The 27,381-nt window shown below is 37.9% G+C and overlaps 1 protein-coding gene across 1 annotated transcript in view; it reads left to right on the forward strand.

Annotated features, from left to right (window-relative positions):
* LOC104911857 (thrombospondin type-1 domain-containing protein 7B-like) overlaps window positions 1-27,381 on the forward strand; it is an 89,484-nt gene that overhangs the window by 37,345 nt on the left and 24,758 nt on the right. The window contains exon 6 of the mRNA XM_031554324.1: window positions 25,362-25,556. Within this exon, the coding sequence (XP_031410184.1) occupies window positions 25,362-25,556 (195 nt within the window). The remainder of the gene's footprint in view (window positions 1-25,361; window positions 25,557-27,381) is intronic.

Consider the following 27,381-nt stretch of genomic DNA (forward strand, 5'->3'; position numbering starts at 1 on the left):
AGAGCATGAGTCTTGGCCAGACAGCAATGTCTGGAAAACACCTGCCTGCCCACTGGTATCTCTGATAGCAAATAGCTGAGGACAGGGTAAGGACGGGAGCTGGGTCTTGTTAGTGATATATTTGAAAAGGTTTGTGAAGTCGTTCTGTGATCAGTGTTCAGCGGGTAGCCTTTGCAGGATGTTATCTCTGCAGCTTTGCCAGTGTAGCCGTTCTGCATCCTACTGCAAATTCAGACAGTACGTGTTATCTGTATTTTTATTTTCTTGTCACTGATAATGCAATTTTCAGCTTACAAACACATGGAGAGTAGAAAGGTGATAAGAAACAGCCAAAATGGAATAGATTTACTATTATTTGTTCTTGATAATCTGATTTCTTTCCTTGACAAAGCAGTTTGCTGAGGATTCACAATAAGGTAAGTGGAAGGCAGCACAGATAACGTTCCTTTGACTTTAGGAAGACATTGAGTCCAGTCCCCCACGATAGTCTTCCATATGCTACTCAAGTTCAAAGATTGACGTTGTATAAATTTGAGAAAGTTCTGCAATCAGAGCAATACAGAATGAGGTGGTTGTGTAACTGGCTGAGAAAAGACATTGATAGCTATGTTATCAGCTGTTTGCTGTCAACCAGGAAGGCCATTTCAGACAGCCTCCCACCAGGAATGCATACTCTTGGATGTTTTCGTTATTTTCACTACCACTGTATGTAATGAGAGGTTAGCTGTAACACAGCTGAGTAATTGCAAATTGCAGATTGTGAATATTCCGAATGAATGGTAGGCCTAAAAATTCAAGTTGTTTAATTTTGAAAATGCTCTGAAATCAGTAAAATGAAATTTTCATTAAAGAAAAAAAGGTGCAGTGGTCACACTGTGTAGGAAGGCAGAAAGCAGTGCTGCAGAGGTGAGTGCTGAAGTAGGATTTATGGACTACAAGCTAGTAGCATTATACCATTGTTTAAAAAAAAAAAAGTGTCCATCATTAAATCTTCTATTTCTTACATTTTCATTCTGATCCTCAAGCTCCTGAGATTGATTTTTTCTGATTCCTAAAATAAAATATCTTTAACAGGTAATCCTTACTTTTCTTTCTGTTCAGTAGTGCTTTCTGCCACTGTAAACAATGACAAAAAAGTAAGATCAAATTTAAGCTTCAGAACTTTCTCTCAAGGAATTCTAATACCTTGTTTGCCAATGGAATAGATGAGAATTTTATTTTCCAAATTACTAATTTTTCATTCATGGGGAAAAAGATAGGCATTTATGAGGCTATGGTCTGATTCCACATTTGATTTTACATTGGAACTTATTTTTGGTCTTTGCGAACTATGTTCATCTGTGCACAGGAATTTGGATGTATCACTACAATACGAATGTTTTACTACATGAGTATGGATTGTTTGCATCTAATTTCTATCAGTTTGCTTTTAGACTTTTACCTTTAAATTATTCCCAGAGCCAGGGTTTAATTTTGGATTTGATGTTAGCTTCATTTCATGCAAAAACCTGTAATAATGTTTCATAAAGGGAGAAACAAGGAAAAATGGAGGAGGAGGAGACATTAATACGAAAAAAAATCTCCTGGAAAAGCTGCATGAATGCATTGTTATCCTTTCCTGTACTATCAGAAATAAGGATGGTATCCTTTCACAGGCAGACTTTCAGTAAATTGAGATTTGGAACCATTGGAATTGAGCAGGAGAGGGGAAGGGGCAGATGTGGCTGTGTGAGATGTGGTGCATAAATCACTCTGAGCATTTTGTGACTTTGAGATTCCTGCAGCTTAATTTATGAGAACTAAATTCAACCCTGTGTATTTAGAAATCATCCTGAGCTCCTTTCCTAAAACCTGGTGACTTGGCAGAGTTGTCTATGTAAATGCCTGTGTTGAAGACTGCAGCTAGGAAAGCTTATGAGGTAATGGTTTGGGAATAGCAATTAGTCCTTGTATTGTCTTACATCTCGCTGATGTCCAGGTAACCTGTTCTTGTAGACAGTTTTTCTTTCCTCAGGACTTGGTTGGTACGACAAGGGGGGAAGGATTGGTGCTCCAGTGAGAAATTGCTCACATGACAGTGGGCTTCCCTTCTTTTTTTTATGTGAGGTGTCAACAGATATCTGAAGGCCTCTAAACCAGTGCTGCTGTATTTCAGACTGAGTCTGGCCCAAATTTCACCTTGTGTGTGTCTGCTGTAAGAGTATTTCACAGGCAGCCAGGGAATCAGTTAGACCTTACTTTATAGATGCTAACTAATAGCAAGAGAGACTCTAGCTCCTTTCAGTCATTGTACTCATTGCCAGCAACATCAAAATTGAGAAGACTCTTAAGAGAATTTGTCCTGACAGTAATCTACAGTGCAACATTTTATCCAAAGGCAATTCAGTATTCTGTAGACTTTCCATAAAATAAAGATGATGAAGTCTGTGCCAAATAAATTATTTGATTTCCTTCAAAAATAGGACAGTGTATTCCACTCTGTACAGGGAATCAAGCATGTTTTCTAGCTTTATTCTATACTGTTCCTATCTGATAAACAGAGCAGAAATAGCAGCATCTTAGTACCACACACAGCATTTATTTTCTGAAAATCAAGTAGAAAAGTCTTTTGAAGCCAGAAGGCATAAACACTGAAAATGTATATTACAAGCGTGTACCAATGGAGGGATTGTTAAAAGATCAAAATAATGAGAAGTAAAGCAGAGGAACATCAAAGCATTCCAGGCTATGTATTTCTGCCTTGATTAGGAGGAAGGAGGGAAGAAGGGGGGGAAAGAAGGCTTAAGATCAATAGGAAATGGCCCAATCACCTCAAAGTCAAAGGCAGCACCATTCAAATGTGTACAATTTACAGGAATTGCTAGAGCATCTCAATCATAAAAGTCCCCAATGATCTGACAGTACTCACACCATACTTAGCAGGTACACAGAAGGAGTCAAGATCATCTTATCTGAAGGAAACTCCTTTTTAAAAGTAAGGCTAGAGAGATTTTCATTTTGTCTTTCATCCCTCTGATTAAGATCATCTCTCTTTGGTCCTCCTAAGATTTCTTTCATCTACTATGTAGTCTGTATGATCTAAGCAACTATCTTTTGTGAAAGTCATTTTTGGGGCCCGTTTTTTAAATGATGGATTGTCATTAAACAGTGGAGTAGATGAAAGAGGTCCAAGGAAAACCAAACTGCGCTGAGACTTGCTCAGGATGATGAAAGACATTAGGAGAGTCATAATGAAGAGCAATCTCTCCTTCCAACTGGAGACAGGCCCTTCCAATTACTACTTGTTTTAGCATCAACTTCCAGTGATTTAAGATTCAAGCTATGAACCATTGATTCAGACTTTTCTTAGGAAACTGAGAAGCTTCCATTGGAACAGACCTGAGTGGTCATGTTCCATGCTTTGTGCAGACGGTATGATAAAGTCTAACAGAAATCCTTTCTGTGAGTTGTAAATAGACCTATTTGCATAACGTTGTCTGCTCCTTTTCAAAAATACCATTTTTTAGAGCCTTTTCACTCTAAAACTGCTTTGTTGACTTAGAACCTAAAACAGGAGGTTTTATAATCCTTAATATTTTATATGAGCTCGTGTAACTGTCACTGTAGCTAGACATAAAAATATTTGATTTTTTCTCATGTTCTTCGTGGTCTGTTGGTTTCTGCTGTGTCTGATATACTGCAGTTCCATGAATTAACCCTGCAGTGTGTAAACTGTTTTCCTTTATTGATGATTTTAAATTGAATTACATCATCCTTTGTTCTTGAGACATTTGAGCTCAGTTTTGTTCCCTTTTCTGTTTGCTGTTTTCTACAGCCCTTCAGTGTCCCTCTTGTTCACATCTCCATGCTGTAGGCAGTCCCATTCGGGACTGATGTAGATCAACTTTTGCTTTTATAAATTTTTCATTTCCTTCTTGTTGTTGTTGTGCTGTTTACAAATCCAAAGATAGTTCATGCCAAAGCCATTCTGGTTCATAGGAAATTGTTAAAAATTTATCTGAGCATGATAAGATCCACATTCTCTGGAAAATGGCCTGGAGAACTTTTCTTCAAATAGGCAGCTTAAATGAGGAACCTTGATGGAAGACCAAAAAATAAGCAAATTTATTAAAAAGCTTTTATGCTCTAAATTGTTGAAAAAACTTTAGAGATGCTTTCCTCGAAGCAATTACCAGAATAATGTCATCTTGTCCATAATGATTTCAGTCAAGTGGAATACTGAGTTCCAGAAATTCCAGAGATGTTAACTGGGAGGGATAAAGAGTTTTGTTCTTAAAGTAAGGTAGTACCAAACAGACTTAGTAGAAGTTGCATGTTGTTTTTTTTCTTCTTGTTCTACATTTGTTAGAAAATGCTTCTCATTGGAAATTACTGAGTCAGATTTCTTTAAACTCTGTTACTGAACACAAATATTAGCATCCTAAATGAGAGAGCTCATCAGTGCAGCTTACTGTACGTCTTCAGGCACGAGACATGTTAAATGTGGCATGCCACAAAGGTGCAAAATGAGTCACAGCGTCATGTTAATTGAATGTGAACTTGTGTATTTATGCTACTCCAGCAGCTTCATGTCTGCAGTTGAGGATTTAGACATGACTTTTCAATTTTAGAATAAATGAATAACTGCGGCTCAAACTACCTTTCAAAAATCCCATAATCTCACTTTCAAACAAGTGCACTAAAGTGGCAGTATCGTATCTGGAAGTGACTGGAATACTTATGCAATGCTCGTACTTAGGAGGGAACTTGAAGCAATCATGAAATAGTATTACCGACATCTTCTGTACTCATCCAGTGGTTCTCTTTTCTCTTGGCTCAGTTTCTAAAGATGTTTATGTCACTGTGTTCTGGAAAGATAATTAGTTGATTTCCTTTTATTTTCTTTTTAAAGTAGCCTTTCTGCATTAGGAGAATGAGAAATGGTAGATTCTAGTATAGAGAGCATTGCTGTTTATGGGATAGAGGCTTTCTTTAAGTTGAAAAATATTTTAAAAATATAATTTAAACAGTATGTTTAGCATTTTCTAAAGCAAATGTGATTATTGCAGCATTAATGCTTCTGAGAATTCCTCCTGTTAGAAACACTCCTTTCTTCTCTTTCATTAACAGTATTGTCATGGAATTGCTTCTCAAGAGTCAGAAAAAGATTCACTCTTCCTTATATTATAATAATTCAAGAGAAACCTCATCCAAAAAATTGGAATACCACTGGAATAAAATTACTACACAAGAAAAAGCTATCTCTGTATTTCAGTGGCAATAGATAGTAATGAAAAGTTGTCATCTTCTAACAAAGATTTTTCTGAAGTCTATTTTTTTCCTGGCTGCTACTGGTTTTGTCTAGAACGTGCAGCATTTATTAAAGGATTTCTGGTATTGGCTTTGTGAAATAAGGAAAGTATGGAATAATATATTCTGATATTTTACAGATTTCTCCTAAAGTAGAGTATTTTGTAATGTCAAATTTGGGTCTTGGATGTGAAGCCTTGTAGAAGATGAGACTTCCTACTTCTTTTCTAGGCAATTCTAACATCAGTACTATCATTCCTTCTTTTGACAGTCCCTAGAAGATTCAGTCGTGTGATCATATATTTATTTTCTTGGATATGTGCCCCACGGTGATAGAAATTTCTTTGAGTAATCTCTTTTCTGCTATCTCCTGGATATTAACTTTCTGTATCTTTGTTTCTATCTCAGTCTTTGTGTTGGTAAAAGAAAAGCTCGAACTAGAGGTATGTTATATATGGGAATCTAACCAACCTATTAAAATGTAATAGGCTTGTCGAAGGCCATCTACTTCAGCATTTGTTTAATCCAGGGTGAAGTAGATCAGTGTGTCCTCGAGGGATGTGTTATGTGACAGAGCAGCACTCCCAACCACTGCTGTGTGATAAGAGCATGCAGGCTTCCATAGCCTCTGCCCTCACTGACCATGAAGACCGCTGGTTTGTTTTGTTCCTTCTGCTCTGAGAAGAGCGTTTTATTAATAGGTACTTATGAACAATTTTGGGGAAGATCAACCCGGAATTGGGCTACCGTACTGAGCAGCTATGTGTAGACACGAGAGAACTGGAAGGATTTCACTCTTCTGTTGCATTTAACCCCACGGTGTGTGATGTGGTCATGGCACACATTGCCACTGAAGGGCATCGGGACATTTGTTTCATTCATTTGCAGCAAATCAGACAGACTGCAGTTGTGAGAAGTTGCTTTGAGCAGCAGGTGCTTTCCTAGTACCGCCCTGAAATGATCAGCTAACGGAGTGCATCAACATCACAGCCTGCAAGATGGATTGGTTTTGTGCAGGCTACGTTGCTGTTAAAGTAGCTTATGAGCAAACGTCCAAACAATCAGAAAAATACATTTGTGCTTTAAAATAAATACATATCTTCAGCACGCAGTTTCATGGAGTATAAATTTTCATGTAATCTAAGCACATCTGCTCATAATAATTAACTTCTGTGGCAGGTGAACGGAAAAGCTACATCAGCTCTCTGTTATGACGAGATGGATTGCTTTCTATCTCTTCATCATAATGATTAATTGTAGCATTTGTATGAAAATGGCTGCTTTTTATTCATTTTTGTTTTTAGATCATGTATCTTGATTATTTTTTAGCCTATTTAAATGTAAATATTCTGAAAAATCTGGTATGAAAGCATAAAAGTTTCCAATTTTAAGTGCTTTGATTAGAAACCAAGCAAAGAATGTCTCTGCTTAAATTGTCTTATCTGAAGACTGAAAGAAGCCTGACTTTGCTAGTTACATGAATTTCATAGGTCAACGTAAATGTTAGAAATAACCATGAAAGAAATTTAGAAGGATTATGGAATTTCATTTGACACTGAGGGCCAGTGTTTGCAAGGGGCAAACTTAATAAGAAAGAAACATCATAGCAGTTTACAGTTGGTCCTGTGGTACTGCAAGTATCAAATATATACAGTGAGGGAAATAATAACCTCATGTGCTTCCAAAAATTAAATGCAATTAATTCATAGGCTTTAGCTTAATAACATTTGAGTAAGTGCCTTGTTGCATGTAGGCTTTCAGATGTGATGAATGTACGAGTACAGCCATCAACCAGTGCTCGCCTATCAAGTCATTGGATCAGGGAGCCAAACCATCCTATTGTATTTTCTCTCTGTGCAGTTGTTATCTTCGTCAATTACTTGAAAACAAGTTGTACAGGTTATCCCCACTCTGGTTCCCTTATGAAAATGCTTTGAAGTCTCTTCTGCTTTTTTTTTTTTCTTTTCTTTGTTGATAAGGTGATTCCAACTTCACATGCTTTGGTTAGGTGATATGCCTTCACCCACGGCATCTCTGCAGTCAGCAGTACAACTCAAGGCGTTTCCCTGAGCAGAAGCCCTCCCTTAGCTTTTGTCCAGAAGCATTAACACCAGAACATGACAGCTGGCGAACAAAAGCATCAAGGTGTGGAATTGGTCTGTCTGCCCAGCAGTGCTGCTGACACACTGTGATGTGTGTGGGCTCCTGGACTCGTGTGCGAAAGGGAGCAGCTACATAAAACAAAGCCTTTAGTAACCTCTGGCTGTCCTATTTTATTTTCTTTCTTTCTTCTCCTGTGGGAATAAAGATGAAGGAGGTCAGTTACAAGTTTTACTGGTGTTGAGTTTGTACAGGAAGACTGGTGTAAGCAAAAGAAATGATGTGTGGATAGCATTTATTGAGTGAAAGTCAGGTAAAGTTGCAGTAGGTGTGAACAGAATTTAGCCTACAATTTAAAAATCTTTCTAGGTTACTCAAATCATATTGATTAAATGATAAACAAAGCACTTTCTTGAAATCTCATGGTGACTGACATAGGCTCCCTGATCAAATTATATAGCAAACAGAGTGCTATAAAGGAAAATGTCTTCACCAGTTACAGTTAAATCTTTTTTTCTTTTTAAAGAATTTCTTATTAAAAATTCCATTGCACGATTTTCTCAGAAGATAAACTAGACTGAACACAGAAATTAATGCAAAAAAAACCCTATTGCAATGGCATCAATGAACAAACACACTGAGCAAATAAGCAATTTGCAGATACAGTCAACATCACATGAAATGTTTATAAAGGTAATATTTAAGATCTCATAAAATCAAATTGTATTCAGATACAATAACAAAAGTCAGTAATAAAACAGTGATGAATCGGGTCCAGAGAGGATCATAAAGCAAAAAGGCTATGTTCTGTTTCAGTTTTTTAGTGATAAGCATACTGTATATTTTTATGGCGACTCCACCCAATCTTTGCTTACCCAGTTACTCACCACTGAGTGCGTGCATACAAATGAAACTGCTATAGGCATGTGCTTTTTGATGCAATATAATTTAATTATTGAGGCAGCCATTTGGATGACATTTAGGATGTGTGGTGCTGAGCGTTTTTAGGGTTTTATCCTCAAGGAAATAAACTATTTCCTGTAGTGGTTTCAGTCCACATCACATGTAGTGCTGTGGGTAATGAGTGATCAGGGACAGTATTATGAAGTGGGGTAGCAGGGAGGTTAAGGAGAACTGGAGAACTGTACTTCCTTACAGCTCTGGAAATCCCAACTGAAGAATCCTGTCTTTTCTGTACGGGATTTTCTGCTGTGTTTGGTGTTTCCCTCCGATCATTGAGATCATTAGTGACCTTATAGAATCTGAATTAGTAGTACATTCTATCTTGCACAAAATTTCCAACCTCCTTTGTGTGTTTTGATACGCCTCATCTTAGAATATATAAAACAATGGCACAGTTACAGGCTAGGCAGGATGTTTCCTGATAAGGTGTGCTTGCTCCATGAGACCTAAGATGCTCATTTCTGACACATCACACTTGCTAGGGAAAGGATTTATTAGGACCACCAATTTCAAACCGGCCAGCTTAACTTTGACAGCATTTTCCACTGTAGGAGCCTTAGATCTCACCTTCATATGTACTGCTAATTGTAACACTGGAGGATTGCTGCTGATCTGCTCAGTGAATTCCAATGCAAAGTTTTCTGTGTCTCTTTTTTGGGAGGTGGGGTCAGAGGGCAGGAGGGTGTCTGTCTGTCTCCACACGTAGAGAAAGATCCCTTGTTACCTTTTGATACCCTTTACTTGGTCTGAATTTTGTATTTTTGTGCTGCAGTCTCCTTCTAATCCTCAAAAACTGGACCTAATTTCCAGCATTTTTTTTGAGGACATTGAGTAGCTTTTGACTGAGGTTGGCTGAGCTCTCATACTCCAGCTTACCTCTGCCATCTCTGTGCCCGGTTCCTAATGAAGCAGCTTTTGCTGTCGCTTGTTTTTATGACCTGCAACTTCCTTCAATTTCTTTTTCTTACCAGCCCAGCCTTCCAGGACACCTCACTTCTACCCTGATGGTCTCTGTTGGCTCTTCCTCATGGCTGATGATAAGCCTTGTTGTGTGTCCCACAGAACACCAAATGTTCAGATTCACCAGGGCAGTCTATGGATTGCCTGTACTCGAGTCATTCTGTGTCCCCTTAGCACCAAGTGGGGTGAGGTGGATGATGTCCTGCTATTTGCTGCAAGTTCATCTCATTTGAGGTCCTTTGCCTAGCAGTTTGTATATTCTTTTGCATTTGAACCATCTCCTGGGCATTCAGTATGTCATTTCTCTCTACAGGCTAGCCCAGAGATTGAAAGATGTATGATTTTTAGATGCAGTAAGACACGTCACTGTTATTTCCATATCCTTCCAGAAGAACTGTACCACTCTGTGTTTCTATTCCATATAGCTATTCTATAGCTCTTAAATTTTGGTTGTGTCAGGGTTTTGCTCAAAGATATGTGTTAATGTGATTGCTGCGTAATAATTTTCAGTCTGGTTTTTACAACTTTGTTGATTAAATGCAACTTTATTGGGAAACCTCAGTTATCTTCCTTGAAGTATAATGCCAGGGGAAAAAAAAAGCCAGCAAACACTTGTCCTGGAAGAGGCTTGTGGGGAAGGGGCATTGGGCAGCCTCTTTGTAGGGGAGATAAATCATCATTCTTTTCTGTGTTTCCTTATGTCACTTAGTCTGAAAGGAGGAGTAGAATATTGATAGCAGTTAAATTTGCTTTTTATTTAATGTGTTTGTAAGCGCAGCAAATCTTGCATTGATAAAGAACAATTTGATTTTGGGAACTAATTATGTACGATGTGCTTGCTAGGAGTTGTTACTGAAGAGTCCCACTATCGCTGTAATGGAAGCTATGCTAAACTTCATATTATACATATACAGTAAGCATTTGAAATATGAAGTGTTGAATGCTTCCTCACTTCTTCACAGTCTTTGCTCATTCTTTTCCTGGAAAGACTGTCAGTTTCATGACTTCTAAGTGCATCCTGTGATTCTACATCCTACGTGTGCTTATTTTCTCTACACTAATTTTACGCAGCAGTGTGAAATAGGCTTCTCTTATATTCAGCAACTTAGAATACAAAATCTGTGTTAAGCTGCATATGAACCTCTGCATTTTTTGCTTTCTTACTGTGATGGAAAACCTTGTAGTGTTATCAAGACTTCTGGTTTATTGATAGCAAACATCAGCACTGGCAGCTCATCTTCTTTTTCTCTTTATTAGAAAGACTCTATTTATTGAATAGAGGAAGTAATTTTCTAGTTTTGTGTTCATACTTTGTTAGAATATATATGTCAATAGTTACTGTTGCTTCTCAAAATTCTTATTTCAGCCACAAGATAATCTTACGGGTTTTTGGTTTTTTTTCCTCCTTTTTAAGTTTCTCTGAATTTTAACAGTTCTATGAGTACTTAGGATAATGGGTTAAGAGCTAAAATAGTCTTTTAGTGTATTTCTTCATCATTTTCAACAACTAGAGAACAACATTTTTTTTCATTTTGGTGTAACTTTGCCAACAGTGCTCACCAGTACCTTTTTATAACTCCTCTTGAGAAATTTTTAGTATATGGCTACAATCCTATACCTCCAGCCTGTGGTATTCAATCTAGATTTCTAACCCTTAATTATTCTAACTGCTACATTTGATCCCTACGTGGAAGGCTGTGAAGACGTCTTTGTTCACACGTCTAATGCTTTATGAGATAAACAAATAAGTAATTCATGCCTTGTAGTCTCTGTGCGCCACATAATGACCTAGTCATAATTTTTGAGTCGACTGTCAACACACATTAAATCAGAGCATCTATTTGAAACAGTAGTATTTCATAAGCTGCATATGACAGTTCATTATCTTATCTGTGAGAACTCCTTTCTTCATCCTGTCTCAAAAACAATATCCTTGCAATTGAACTTTTGGTAAAAGTCAAGGTCACAGCTTTGGAATAAAGTTACGGATGAGAATTACCTGTCTCCATATTGAAAATATGAGTAAATCAAAAGTACTGATATGGTAATCTACATCTACAGTATCTTCTCCTGTGGTTTATTGAAAGTGAAGAGTAAGAAGTTTTATTGGTTTTTTAAAACTGTTCTTTTTAGCGAAGCTTCCTTGAAAAAGTTTGTCACTAATAGCCTACATAGAGTTAACTCTGGACTTTAAAATAAATAAATAAATAAATAAATAAAATTCAGGGAGTAAATTATAACCCAAAGATGCATGTACATACACACACATCTGCATGCTTACACATAAAATAAAACCTACAAAGAATGAATTTTATGTAAGTATTTACATAGAAGAGTGACATCTACATAAATTAATGGAGGTAAGGAAGTTGCCTTTGGGTTTGCTGAAATTTAGCAGTAATACCCTGTGTTTTCTGTCAAGGCTGTTCCTTGAAAGTAGCTGGGAAGGGAGAAGAGGAGAGTATTTTAATAAGAAATCTGACTTTTTGAATCATCATGAAAGGGACTGTCCTAATGTGGAAACCAATGCCATTTGTTTTCAGTTGATTGAGAAAAGCTGGAAAACAACTTTGCTTTGGATTGTACAAATTACAGCTAACGTACAATGCAGTGAGAGGATTTTCCCATAAATCCATTTCTATTTGTGAACTGATTTTGGTTTGATATTGTCAAATGTCTTGCTAATAAATCAAAAGTCTTTATATGAGATTTTAATTACTTTTTTAAGTGTTGCCAAAAGTTACAGTCTTTATAACCTTGTAATTATTCTAGTAACTTCAGCTTCAGCTAATAATTTGACTTGGTGACACTGAAAAATGTAGTCAATTTTTTTCATACTTCTGTTCAAAACTTTATATTTGATTTTTCATCTGATGGAAAGAATCATTTTGTGCTTCCTAAAAATGACATTCCAAACTTTGAAAGTTATTGCTAATGCAAGTGATTACGGCTTTCTTAGTAATTCTGTGTTGCTGATTGAATCACAAACCGTTTTTGCTCCTGGAGGAGTCTCAGTTTTAATAAACTTTTGGCATGGCTGGAAAACCTTTTATTTTATTTTTTCTATCGGAGAATAACTGGGTGATATAGCTGATAAAAAGAGCAATTCAACCCTCACCCTTAAAAAAGAAAGAAAAGAAAACAGCAACAAAATGTTTTCCTAGCAAGCTTGCCTAGCAATAAATCTGCATTCTGTCCTCCTATTCCTTAGTGGGAAGAAGAGCCAGCACTGCATATGGGATCATAAAAGCCCAGGGAAACCCTTTTCCATCAGCTACAGGTGATGTGGCATTGGTAGAAATGTGTAAGTCTGTGGGCTGTGCAGTAAATCTGGAGAAAAAAATCCCTTATGTGGCAAGCATCATCTCCCAGGGAATTAATTTACATCCTCTTTTACATCATTTGGCATTGTGCATGTATGTTGTGGGGTGAGGGGGTCTGATCAGACAGCTGCCAGCAGCACACCTCCAGGCATCTGGGTTGCGGAGTTTTGGGTTTGGAACTGTGAGCTGTGCTCACTGAATTTGTAGGAGTTACGGTCAGTTTTCTGCCTTAATTCTTCACGTGGTTTTAAGTTCTGCTTGCTTGTTACCCGATGAGATTAGCATGCTCAGCAGTTGAAATTCCTTGTGTAGTATTTCACCTACAGGATACATTACTTTTTTATTGACCTCTTTAACAGGAATGACTGGTAACACACTTGGCTGATGTGTATAGATTTTTTTCCTCATCTATATTATTACTAAAAAACAGTGCTATCCTATTTTTCAAGGATAAAATATAGAATAAAATGCACATTTGACCTTCATTCCTTTAGTGCGATTCCTTTCCAGGGCCACATTTCCCAGCACACACCTCCCAGCTTCTTCCATCTCTGCCACTGCCTTTCCCTGCTTGGGGATGTCCCTGGGCAGATGCCAATTTTAGTGGCACTGATTGCACAGCTCTTGTGAAAGGAGCTGGGAACCCAAGAGCCCGGTGGGGGAGGAGAACTCAGGGTAAGGGGATGTGGCTGTCCCAGCCTGCCAGGCAGCCCTCCAGCTCCAATTGCTGCTCACATTCTTTATTCCTCTTTCTGTGCCTCATCCTTTTTGCTGCTGTGTCTTCCATTGGCATTTTGAACTGTGGGCAAAGCTTTTCTCAAACACTGCTTCTGTTCAGTTCCCTTTTACTCAATCTTTTTTTTATGCACATCAGTGAGATCTAGTGTTTGGGGAGGAATCATGAAGGTAAATACCACAGTGTTTCTGAGGATACTCCTTTTCCTTATTTGGTGATTAGAATTTTCAAACTTAATTCATTTGTCTTTCATTCCTTGTTCCCCATGGCCTTATAAAACCTAAATGAATGTTATGTTTTCATTGCTTTTATTATCTTGTTGCTAAGCTGCTGATTATTTTATCGTGAGGGATCTGACATATTCCATGTACTCCCCCATACTTACCTTCTAGTGTTGCCTTGATCTGAATAGTAGTGTTAACCTTGGCTTTAGATCTTGCTAAAAACAAATTGATAGATTTTTTTATTTTATTTTTTTCTTTTTTCTGAAATGAGTTTTGCATTGTTTCGAGTACGTGAAAACTGTGGATGAAATCTTGGTATTTAATAATGTAATACCAGACCTTAGTGGCATAAGGTTTAGAAGTTAGACCGATATTTAATCTCTATAGTAATGTTTTTGCTATAGTAAACCTCACTACTTCACACACCTCTTTGCAAGACTTTCTTTCGCCTCAAGCTATAAATGGAAGATGCAATTTTATTTTAAGTATCTTGGATTAGGTACACAGGATCTGAGTTGGTTGCCATTGGCTCTGATATATATGAGCAAAACTTCATAGTAACTTTTGCTTTTTCCATTCTAAAAAGTTAATTAACTGATAAGACATAACCCTGGAGCTTGGGTCTTCAAGCAGGTCAAGACAAAGGTTTAGAGAGAAGTTGAGACAACGGTCTGAAGCAATAAAGAGTCTAGAAAAGGCAAAATATGGATAAAGTATAAAGAATCCTTCAGTTCTCTGTAGCCATTCAAATCTTAATTTATTTGTCTTTCATGTCAAACTTGTGCATAGAAACAATTTACTGTGAATTCTTGATGTGCTGTGTTTACAATTCCGTTAGAGCAACAGGAAAAGTTGGTTGGTTTCCCAAATATATTCACACAGAAAGTTTCCTTTTTGCATTGGATGAAATTAACAAGCAGCTATTTATTGTTACTTTGAGAAGCACTCTTAAAAATTTCAAATATCTCTTCTCTAAAGAAAATGTGAAATTAATCATTTGAGTTGTTTTTTCATTGACTTTAAGTTTTGGAATAACTTACTTTAAAATGGAAGAGGTAATTATCACTTGGGGAAATTTTGGAAGTTCCTCTGATTGCATTCCCTTGCTTTTAAGAGAAATGATGGTGTAGGATGTAATTGGAGATAGCTTTTGTCCTCTCTCCCCAGTTTTTGGGGTTGGTAGCAGAGCAGCACAGGAGGCTGCGAGGGTTGGATGTTCCTTTATGCTTTGTTTTGCTGAGTTTTGAGCCTCAGCTTTGAGTCAGTGTCCTTATTTTAAAATTTTTTTTTAAGAAGTCAGAGAAAATAAACAGAACACTTTTGTAAAATTTTTGCTCTGCGTTGCTTTCCGAAGACAACCTTCCCCTGCTTTAAGTGTTCTCACTTGGAGTGTGATGCGTCTGATCTCGCTGTAATGACACTTGGCAGAAAGCTTTTGCATCAAGGGAGAGGAATTTTGTGGGAGAAACTGCTCTGAGCTCCAGCGAAGATGAACAAAACTTCACAGGTGGAAAGAGAATAAGAACAAAATCAAGCTGGTGATTTAATATCGCTGAGATTAAAATAGTTTTTACTGGAAAGACTCTAATATAGAAAACATATCATGGTATCACAGTCGGATGTACCCCAAGGTTATCTAGAATGAGGCAGATGAAGAATATCTGAAAATACCAATGATCTCCCAGCAGGGTGGAAAGTATTGCTAGTTCTGATGCAATTTACTTTCTGTTGTGCTAATTTGTTTTTATTGCATTTGATTGTTTTTCAGTTAAATAAACCAACAAATTATGGTTCCATTATTTATAATTATATGATCTGAGCCAATAGTAAAGAAGTCAGAAATGGAGGACTTTTTGTTCCAATTGTATTTGTTGTACATATGCTGTAGTAATCAATCACTATTTTGATGGTGTAATTGCTTTAGAAACAAACTTGCAGACAAAAGCTTCATTCACAGATATTAAAAAGACAATGTAGTGGGATCTCTTCTTTTCACACTGAAAGAAACGTGAGTTTTGCCACTGCTTTATAATCCCCGTGCAGTTACAACGGTGCGGTACAAATTTAAGAAAAGTAGCAGCAGGTAAATAAGAAATGTTTCCTTTTTTCTGTCTTCAAGGAAGGAATAGATCACGATAAGAAAAACATAATGTGCTGTAGGATGTCTCCCTTTGCATCTTCTCTGTGATCTTCTGCCTTGTTTTAAGGAGAATAGAAGGGGAAAGCAAATCTTCTCTTTAGATCTGCTAGCTTCAAAAGAAGTGTAAAAAGGAATGTACTACCACTGAGACAGCAAACTACAACAGCAAACATGAGAATTATAAAAATAATTACACTCCTTTTCCGTTAAAAGGCAAACGGATTGGAACACATTTAAAAAAAATTGCCTAATGTGACCCATGGGAAATACTGGTTCTTACACATATGGAAATCAGAGTCTCATATGCATTATATATAAATATATCCTTCATCATCTTGGACTGTTAGTCTCTTCTGGTGATTCTTTTTTTTCTTTTCCTCACTGAAGAAAGAAAGGCTTCCCCAAGGCAGAGTTTCTGTGAAACATTTTTTTTCCCCCCACATACTGAGAATGTTTAGGAAGAGGTATGAAGAGCTTTTCTGGATGTATAATTTATACATTATGTATACGTGCGTAGCACTCCCACACATGAGTGTGACTGCTCTTACTGGCTTTCACATCTCTATACGTAGATTTCCTACCGAGCAAATCTACTGGAAGGTCCAAAACATTTGATTTCTCAGAGTTCTTTATGAACCTTTTCATAATTTCCCTATGCCTCTTGCACCTTCACCCTAAGTAGCCATATCCTTACTGTACACACACTGTACTGATCCTCCAATCTCAAGTATGTTATTTGGGCAGTCACAGCACACAATATTGTAAGACAGCTGAAAGATAGTGCATTTAGATCTTGTATAAAGAGTGTGCCTTTTTGTTAACTTTGGTCAAAGTAGACTTAGGCGTGTGTCAGTTTTAGGCTGCAGGTGAGTAGCTGGACTTCAGAACTCAAAGCACTCAACATCCTTACCTCTTTTTTTACTGTAGAAATGTGATAATTCAAGTGGAAAGCTGTATGCAGGACTTTTTGTGCAATATGCAGTGGTACTTCAGAGAGATTTAATGTCAATTTCCATGAGTGAAATACAGAAAGTAATGAGGAGGTTTCCAAGTTTCCATGTTAGTCCTTTCTGAATTGAAGTTTTGAACTTGGATAAAGATGACAGTTCTGTATGACAGTAAAGTGCCAGTTACCTGAATTCTGAAAAAGCATGGCTTATTAAAGAAAAAAGAATAGAAGAGACCATATTCTGGTCTTATTTTAAACTGGTTCAAATCTGACTATCTTTACTGAGGTGCATTTGTTTACACAGCATTATGCAGGCAGTATGTGGTCATGGATAATTTCAAACCAGCCTATCTTCCCTTAAATGTTAGCCACAGGGCCAAGTAGTTAGAAAATCTGAATTCTGAGGAAAATGGAATGAATACAACCCAATGGACAACAGGCTACCACATAAATCCCTTCTGCAATAAGACCTATCCAACTGTGCATTAATTTCTCTTAATGGCGACGTGTCTCACAGAAGCAAAATTGTGCTTGGGGAGAGAGAGGCTACACCAATGCAATGCAATGTTTTCTTATGTCCAGTTGCCTGCAAGATGATATCAACTGATTATTTTGTCAAACCTGATTCCAAAAACACGTAGCCTGAAATGCATAGTTCACTCGACAGTCTTACAGAGGCATTTTTTGAGGCCTTTCAAAGTATTCAGCTAAGTGCTTTTCTGATTGGAGTTACTAGGAATACTGTACAGATGTTTGTTTTCCATTTTCTCTCTCTCTGTTATTTGGCATATATTTCATTTTCTGTATTTACTGTGTTCTCAATGCATGTATATATAACAGGGTGTATTAGTTTTATTTTCAGGATGTGCAAAAATAATTCATCTTAAATATAACTTGATGATTGGTGCCACAAATAAATTGAACTCCAGTGCTTTTAGTAATTGTGGGCAACAGAAAGAGCAGAAAAGGAAGCATATTTTTGGGTTTCGTTATGTTCTCTGAAAGGAGTAGAAGGATAATTTCTATCATTAATCATCTAATGCACTTCCATTGATTTTTCTTTTTAATAGAAAATGAAAGCAAAAGCAATTCAAAACCTATAATAAAGCCAGGAAAAAAGGAAAATTGTGAAGTTTCCTTAGACTGATTGCATAATGTAGAAGCACTCAGATTGCAGTTATTCACTGGCCAAAGTAAATTTGAAACATTAAAAATTGTATTATTTTGTCTTCCCAGCTAGACAGTGTGAACCACTACAATAAGAAAACACTTGTATTAAAATGAAAATGATGCCAGGCATTAAGGTATCACTCTCCTGTTCCACATCCAGTGTGTGGGTGGGAGGAAGGATGGGCCTTATTGCAATGCAATTTCTCTCCTATTTCTCCTTAAACAGCGAGCAGTCTTGGCTCAAAGAGGAAGAATTAAAACATCAAGTCACATACCTTAGCACAATTGACATGTACAGCTCAATTCTCTGTGTTTCAAATCGTATATTCCCTACAAATGATCAATAATCTCATCCATAAATATTGAAGGAAAAACGTACTCTAGGAAGTTACTTTAAAATGGAACACAAGTGAGTCCTGTTTCGGGCATTAAGTTGCAGAAATCAGCCTGCCTTGGGTTTGCTGGTTGTGATGTGCAGCCTCAAATGTTTTTAATCACTTTCAGTTGAAGCTCCCTTCAGGCTGAGCCCTGGGAAGCTCAAATAGATGCGCTGCCCCTTCTTCTGTGGCTCCTGTCCTGCACTAACCTGTCTTCTGACAACATACATGTCTTCTTGTGGGAAGGCTGCGGAGAGAAACCAGCCAAAGAATGGCTGCAGTCTTAAACTTGAGGAGAATCTTCAGTTTTGTATGCTTTTTTTCCTCCTCCTGTTTTAGCCCAACTCTTCCCTTTTCCTGTTACAGTTTCTTCTACACATTAAAATTGCTCCATTAGAGACATTTCTTCCCAATTCTTCCCTCACTCCTTGTTTATGCAAATCTTTTCAGTTGCTTAGCTTTATCTTTGCAGTTGCTATTTACATCTTTATTGCTTCCCAGCCTCATCTCAGGCCTTTCATTTGTTTGTATTGCAGGTTGGTTGGGGTCTATGTTTACTCAGAGCTCTGTGTATTTGGTGGCATTTGTTAGCCCTTTAAGCACCACTGTCAATATCATTAATAATTACAAAATGGGAAGCTGGTGATCTCAGAGCCAGTTTCTCTGCTGAATAACTAGTTTTTCCAACCCTGCCCTGGTTGTTTTTTCTAGATTTTTCTCTGTGATGTCCTTCCCAGCATCGTTTGTTCTTTTTTTTTAATTACTTTAAGGAGTTATATTGTGGTTTCCTTCTGTAAGTCCATGCTTTGCCTCATTTCAGGGAGTGCTGCTGAATCCGAGGAGTGTTGTGGTGTTGAAGTTTGATAAATACTTATGTCAGTACAGAATCAGGGCCCTAGTCTTCAATCTGAGTTGCAGCAGAGCCTTGTATTCTCTCTTCTGTTATGTGTACAGCACTGCCTGTGGTCTCCTATAATTAGGGATTGCTATCTTGAGTATGTTGCACATAAGCGTATGTAAATGTTCCACCTGGGCTTTTAGAAAAACTGATTGTAAGCGCGAAGGAGTGTCAATATAGAAAACAAATGAGATCATAATTGTTTATGAGATGATGGTTAGAACCAGCAAGTCTGAATCGTTGAAGTGTTTTTTAAGTATTATCTCTAAACTCCTTTTTCACTTATGGTATATGTAAGAAGTAAGTGAACTAGTTACTGTTATGTTGAGGGATAATGAGAGTTTTTCTGAACAATGAAAAGGTAAACAGTCTCATTGAAATAGTTCCTTTGACTTACATGCTGTCTTTGATTTTTTTCACAGATTCTTAGAATTTGAAGCTAGAGAAGCTTATTACACAGTTGTCTCTGCTCCCCTTGGGGCCAGGCCTCTCTTGTCTAGCCTCATCAGACATCTTCTTGTATTAAGTCCAGCCATCTGAATTACACTGCTGCAAAGCTTTGCTTTTGGTGTTTGACCTGACTGTACCTTGCTGGAATTATCAGTCATTGTTTTTAGATATTCTAATGATATATAATTCCAGAGTTTTGTCACCACCAATTTAGAAATTCCAAATTGAAATGCTGTGGTACAATATAATTGTAATGTCTGGTAGTTGATATTCTCACTCTACAGTTTTCACTCTTTGGAAACTGTTGAAATGCATTTTTAAAGGAGAATTGATTATAACTTTGGTAAATGAATATAACTTTGGTAAATGAATATAATTACCAAGAGTATGGATTTTTACTTAAGAGGAACCATATTTATGTTCTTGCAGTGTTGTGCCTGTAATATTTCTATCCCAATGCTCTCTTTTGTTAGGACCATCTCTGGAGCTGTAAGTCAGGCATGAGCACAGGGAGAGGACTTGAGTTCCCCTGATTGGATGCTCACAGGCTTCTTTGATAGTGACATAACGTCCTCTAAAGATGTAGTTGGCATCTCTGCAATTTTTCAGCGTGTAAACATTTGATTTCACAGTGTTCAAGTTTATAGATTAGTCTGCTATTTACTTTTAATTTAAGATAAATGTAGTTAAAGTATATAGCTTCCATATGCTACTTTATGCCTTATGCTAAGATGATGGCACGCAAGTGAAGTCTTGCGAGTGTAAATACAGAACAAGAAGACAGGGACTGTCATACAGAATATCTTGTTAGCAATCCTAGTTCTGTGTTCCTGCAGGACCCTGTACTGATGGAAGGGGGAACTTCCTCCCAGCACCATTCAGGTAGCAGCTGACTTATGCCTTGAAGCAAAGCAGGCGCATCTGCTGCTATTTTCATTGCTCGTATTAATCACTTAGATTTGCTGGCATCTTAAATGTCCATTAAACAGCTCCAGTTCTGCCCTGGGAACAGGCCTGTGCTGTCTCTGCACTGCGCAGCCTACAGGCGATGCAGCTGGGCCGTGTGGATGCCCCACAGAAAACTGGGAATGGTTTCCTCTCTCCTGGCCCTATCTCTCTGGTCGCTTCTTTATAAAAATATGTTTTCTCTTAGCGTTTGGAACCCGGTTACCTTTTGTTTAATTCATGATCTTGTTTTTGTGCCAGCTATTGTTTGATATTTATATCAACAGAACTGCATTAAATTGTCACCTTGGAGCGTGGCCCCAAGTGTTTAATTCCAGTTTGGTGGTGTTTACTGGCACTAATAAGAAATAGCAGGACTTCAAAGGCGATTCTCTTCATGGAAACCAAGATTCAAAGCCCTTTATCTGGTAATGTCCTGTTAGTAGCTATTTCAATTCACGTTTGTGCCCATTTTAAATGCTGCAGCGAGGTGGCAATCACACATTGTGTCTAGGAGGGACTTGCAGTTACGATGTGATTTTTGTTTTCTCAAAGCATAGAGCTGAAAATGGGCTGTGTTTGCCCTTTGGTGGTATCCCACTTAAAAAAAGAATTGAGATGTTGACAGAACAGAAATTGCTTTGTGGTATGAGTTTATTTAAAACCGTTGTGACAGACCTGAAGATTATGAAGAAGTATTTCTTACATAAAGAGAACATACACGAGCCAAGCCAATCAGTAGTTTGAAACCACTGAGGATAAGTAATTTTATTAACTTTTCTGAAGGTTCGTTAAAAAGAAGTTTGTCTCATTCTGTTTCCAGAAGTGCCTGTACTTGATAATATTTTTGTCTTCAAAGAGCTGATTTAACTGAGGAATAAGTTTGTAGCAGGAAAATAGGAGGTGAATATTTCCTGAAGAAACCACCAGTATGGATCCAGCAGTAACACTGCTTCCTATCTTTTATTTCTGAAACATTAAAATGCCCTAATATGCATTTGTTTTATTGTTTAATTTATTTTAGCAGTTTGTGCTGCTTGTCTCAGACACAGAATACAGGTATAGTAGAAATCCTACTGTTTCTTCAGACTGACGTGCCATATAGATCAGGCATTTTCAACTCTGAATCTTGGAGATAATTCAGACCAAATTGGAAAAGTCGTGCATTGGCATCATCGTTGAAGATGTTTGCAGACTGAGTGGAAATGGATTCCCTGACATGTGTGAAGTTCATCATCCTGCTTAAGCCCATCTGAGGAAATGTGGGTCCATGCTGTGTGAGGACACAGATGTTCATGCTGGGATTTTGTTTTGTGCACATACGAGTGCTTGCCCTGGCCAGCCAACCCATTAGCCCACCCAGTATGTGCTGCTCTCTCCAGAGTAGCGTTCCCTCTTGGTACTGGCAAGTGCAAGACTCCAGGAAAGTAGAAAGCTGGCTGAACATTTGGTGCTTAAGTAGTATTTTGGGCTTCAGAAATAGCTTTTTGGATTCCTTGCTTTTCAGCTGCTGCCATTTTTCCTTGGTGATACTGAGGGGTTTTTGTTCCGTCAGAAGTGGCCTGATGGAGTTACCAGGATATGCACTTATAAAAATTATTGAAATCGAGATGTAATTCTGAATTTACAGTTATCTGCCTGTCCCTAATCACCTCACAGGAGATCCTCCTCCTCTTCTATTCCTAAAATCCCCATGTTCTTCCTCTGTCCTCCCCAGGAAGGTCTTTGATGCCATTCTGACCAAGTTGCTTCACCTTTCCTCAGTCTTTTAAATCTTTGCTGTCTGTGCACTAATTTAAATTTCTTGCTCTAGCTTTGAAATCTCCCTGCCTTCATTTCCCACTTGCTTTTGTTTCACATTGTTGTTGTCAGTAATATCAGCCTCATTCCTCTCCTCCTCGCTCATGATTCTCCGTGGTACGTTTCAAGATGTCACTTCTCAGGCAAAACATTACACTTTCTGTTTTTCAACTCCTCCTTGTCTCCATGCTTTTTTCATTGTTGCTTCTTGTGTCAAAAACGTGATTACCTTCATTGATCTCTGAGAGTCTTCAGGGTCTCTTTAAAGCCTACATTTTCTGTTTAAATTTTTCTGGCAAGTTTTTGTTATGTGTGACGTAATCCCCCTCAAATGTGGTTGCTAATACCTCTGTTATATTGCTTCAAAATTACTACTGCATGCAGGCATTACAGCACAATTCAAATTACTTGTTTTCTTTCCTCTACCTATGTTTACTATTGATGCTAATTTCTTTATGCTCCATAATCTCTGTCAAATATTTGCCCTGACCTTACACATCCATTACTTTTTGCATCTAAATAGCCTGAGCAAACTCAGTGAATTATGTGTATGCTTAAAATTAAGGGTATTTGTGCAGATCGGGCCATTAGATAATAACTCATTGCAGCATGGAGTGTCTGTTTTAACACTGGTATTTAAAAGTTCCATTGCTTGTGTTGCCATTAACAAATGTCAAGAATGAATTGTAGTCTTCTGTCAGATGGTAGTAAACATTGCAACAGGGTAGTTTATTATGCAATTGCAAATATTGCTGGACAGGGCCTGCAGCACAGGATATTGCTCACTTGTAGCTGCTGCAGCAATGCTGAGGAGTGTTGCATACACTTCATGATTTTGTGTTGCTGAATCTTTAGTGTCCTTGCTGAAGGTAACGAGGCTACAAAGACCTCGGGCAGCAGAGTCTATTACTTCTGTAACCTTTCTGAAGAGGGCAATTACACCGCTTTCCCATACAGTGCGGCGACCTCTGTCCTTCTGCTTTTGTAATTGAGAAAGAGAACGTCTCCGAGTTGCTGCCTTCCAGTGTGGAGAGATGGCAAAGGTCAAAAGGATTGAAAGTGAACGGCTAGGATCAGCAGTTTAGAGGTGGTTATTAATATGCTGATTTACTGTCACTCGAGTCTAAAGAGATTTTTCACAATTGCTTGCCTTGTGCATGCTCTTTAAAATGCTGATTTTTTTTCCTCAGAAATCTAATTATATTTTAATGAATTACTTTTTATTTCTAGGTGGCTGCTGACTTACCCCTTACTCCCATGCAGCACCATAGTTAAAAACAGAATCTGTGTGAATTCTTGCAGAGTTACACCTTGGTAAATCTTTAAATTGTAAGAAAACAATGAGTTATTTTTCCCTTTCTCTTAATGCACTCCTAGTTACATGAAGTGCCAGCAACAAGAAAAAATATATTCAGCCTCAAAAATCTGAATTATTTAGTAATCTTCATGAAGTAATAACACAGGTTGTTGAAGTTAAATAATAATATCTGGATTAAATCATTTCATCTTCTGTAGCTCTGTGGTGCAACATGTGGACTTGCCTGAAGTCAGAAAGCCTGCCATAACTAAACTCTCGGGGCCAAATTTAATTCCTAACTCTGTCCTCAACTTCATTACTTTAATCAAGTCACGACCTTTCTTTGCCTTGGTTAACCTACATTGTAGGATATAAATAGCCTAATCTTGGAGATTTTCTGAGAATTAATTATTATTAATGAAATGAAAGGCTTCATGATGTGCAGGCTATTTTTATTTATTATAATTACTTATTATTAATTCACTGAAACTTTAGAAAGTTTTATTGTAGGCTTCAAGTGACTCAGATTTTTACATTAATACATTTGTCCCCTGCTATGGCTATTCAGTGCCATTACCCACCTTAATAAATTGTTACAAGCTAGCTTCAAAAAAAGTGTGAGGTGTTGAAGGAAAAGGGAATTTGGCTTAAAATGGAATCTGGGGAAAATCAGTGCTTGTCAGTCCTGCGCTGTGCTCTTTGCAAACCCCTTTTGACTCTTGACTGACCATAACGGCATCTAAGTCGAAGTTCAGGACCTCAGCCTCACCCCAGCACTGTGCCTGCTATTTCCAGTTGCCATGGCCCAGTCTTAGAGGTAAAGCTTTAGACTGTGTGCAGAGGTAAAGCTGTGTTAGTGTGGAGGAGTTCTCCCTCTGCCCATGCTAAAGGCATTGCAGTTGGGTGGAGCTCAGCCGAGGGACACTGTCTTCACCTGATGCCTATATAGTAATTGCTTTTTGAGTTTGGTTGGTTTTCATATTGTTGCATCCATTCAGTGGTGCTCTTATAGCAAGTGGTCATGTGCCATAAAAGCAGGTTGCATACCCTATCATGTCACAGGATTGCCAAGGAAGAGAAGGCATAGGTCTTGCTTTTTCTCCTAAACATCTCCATCTGTTTGAAAGAGAGAGAGAATCTTAGGTGGCCAAAGAGAGGGAGCCCAAGAGGTTGCACGCTATTTAGGGCTCACAGTCTGTATCTTGCTGCAAGAAGCCCTGAGCTCCGTAAGCAGCATCTGCTGCTCAGACACTTGTTCTCTTTATCCAGTACAGATAGGATGACAGTTGTGGAAAAGGAAGCTTTCTTTTACTTCTATTTTTCACACTTCAAAGCAGTTTCAGTTCCATGGGGGATGTGTGCATTGCAGCTTGGGAATCCTGACCTCGACCAAACGTGCTTTATGGCACAGAGCTGCGCTATTATATCTTTTCTTATTTGGTCTTACAATGTATTATTAGTTGAACAGTTGCCCCAACACTTACAATGACTGCCTCTTCGAGAATATTGAATTTATATCATCATTTAGGCAACAGACTGCTGGAATAAGAATGTGTCTTTATGGTTTTGCAAAGCTCTTTGAACATGTTTGAGTGATGCATGAATAATGACCTAAAAATAAATCAGCTTTATGCTATTAAGCCAGAGGAGTGAATCTTGCACGGAGCACAAGCAGAGACTAAATACAGTGTAATACAACACACAGAACAGTATAAAGTTTTCTGTCCTTTTACTCTCCAGCTGTTACATGCCTGGCAGAGAGCAACGAATCCGCTGACGTCTCTGAATGCATGAAATGGGCTGGACCTATGCCACCTCTTGTGCAAGACTGTCTCATTCCCTGTAAAGATGACTGCACGTTTACCCCTTGGTCTAAATTTACAGCATGCTCATTTGACTGTGAATCAACAAAAACTAGGAGACGATCACTCACAGGTAAAATCTTTTCTAATACTTATCTAATCATGATATTCTTGAGTGATGTATCCTAGATGCTGGTGAACTGATGTTGGAGTTTCAGAAAATCCCGAAGAGAGTAGGCAGTTCCTAATTGATTTTTAGTCTGATTCTGATCACTGCCTTCTTTATGCACGTGCCTTTTGGGATGGAAATATTGCAAAAAAAAACCTCAGTGGTGAGAACCTGTTTTTACACGAAAACCAAATAGTGACTACGCCTTCTGCGAGTTTATTTGACCTATTAATCATGAAACATGAAGAAAAATAAATATATTTTTCAATTTTAGACTGTTGAAATCAGGATAAAACTTAAAACTGGGAGTTTTGTGCATAGCACTATCCAGTAGTTCAACAGTGCAAATTAATACCATGGGTGAAGAAAGAACTGTATCGTTCAAACAGTTTTATTTGATCTTTTATATATATTCATAAAAAAAAACCTCTGGTTCAAACCATTTAATGGAACCTTCTTCTATACTTGCTGTTGTGGTACGTGATTATGTTTTATTTGAATGCTGGTCAAATTGAAAAGCTTTGTAACTCTAGGATGTTAATAGTTGAGAGCAACTTGCTTTGTTAGGATTTGTCTGCCCCCCACATAGTAAATCAAGTCAAAATGAATTATACTGTTTCCAGCTTTACAGTAAATTTGTTGTTATCCTCATACATAACTTGTTATGTTGCTGTTTTGTATCTGAGAGCTGTGGTGCACATGGCTCCTTTTCTGGAGTTGAGCTCCACTACTAGAAGTGAAACTTCAAAGAATTCTACTGTGAAGTGGAAAAGTAACATAGTCGTAAGAGTATCTGCTGCGATAATGTCTGAGAACAGAATGGCAGCAAAATGGGGTAGCTACCACTGTTTCTTTCTTCTGGAAGCACTTGTACCATGATTATTTTGTTATTCTGTTTGTTACTGCTGAAGTGATCCAAGTTTTTAGTAAGCAGCAATCACAGTATGTAGACATAATGGCATCAAGCTGCCATTCGTGAGTGCGGCTCACTGTAAAGATTTTGCTTCTGCATAAAAATCATTATTATAAAATGCTCTATTGTTTCTATCAAAGAGCATATTCTAAAATCTTACCCATATTGATGCCTGTATGTTTAAAATAGTAGCAGTCCTCCATCTCTGTCAGATTAATATCTGTGTGATCTTATGGAAAATATGATACCATAAGAAAAAGTTGAATATTTACTTGCAGGTGGTTTAAATTTGAATTGTCATTATGAACATGCCTGCAAAATGCCATACAGCAAAACAGCATCGCCCTACCTACATTCTTTCTCATTCTGTTCTGCATTAGACATAGATCTGTTCATGCAAGTGAACCTCAGCCCACTGCCTGCCAGGGCATCCTGAGAAGCTGGTGGTGAAGGGCAGCAGTGTTCTGGGTGGGACTGGGCAGCACAAAGCCACAGATTCCACCAAGGGAAAGGCCAAATCAGGAATCACTTTTAGGAAGCCGCAGTTCCAGAGAGGTTTGTTGGATTAGGGCTCTCCTTTCTTTACATAAAACTTGATGATAACTGATTCTTGCTATTTGAGCTGCTGGAGTTTGAAATCTCATCACTATGAGCTCGGTCCAAAGATCCAAGAGTAGTGCTGTTTGGGGAATCCATCATAGCATTGATGTACTCCACTTGTATTTCAGCCTTTTTGCAAGAATGTATGAGTTGCATGTCTCTGCTCAAGTGAATGCTTAGAGTTAATTATAAGAGTTCATTAATAATGTCATTTAGTGGGAATCTGCTAATTGTTTGCTCAGTATTTGCCTGCCTCCCCCTCAGTTTTTGGTATTA

This window comes from Meleagris gallopavo, chromosome 7, assembly GCF_000146605.3.
Source record: "Meleagris gallopavo isolate NT-WF06-2002-E0010 breed Aviagen turkey brand Nicholas breeding stock chromosome 7, Turkey_5.1, whole genome shotgun sequence".
NCBI lineage: Eukaryota > Metazoa > Chordata > Aves > Galliformes > Phasianidae > Meleagris > Meleagris gallopavo.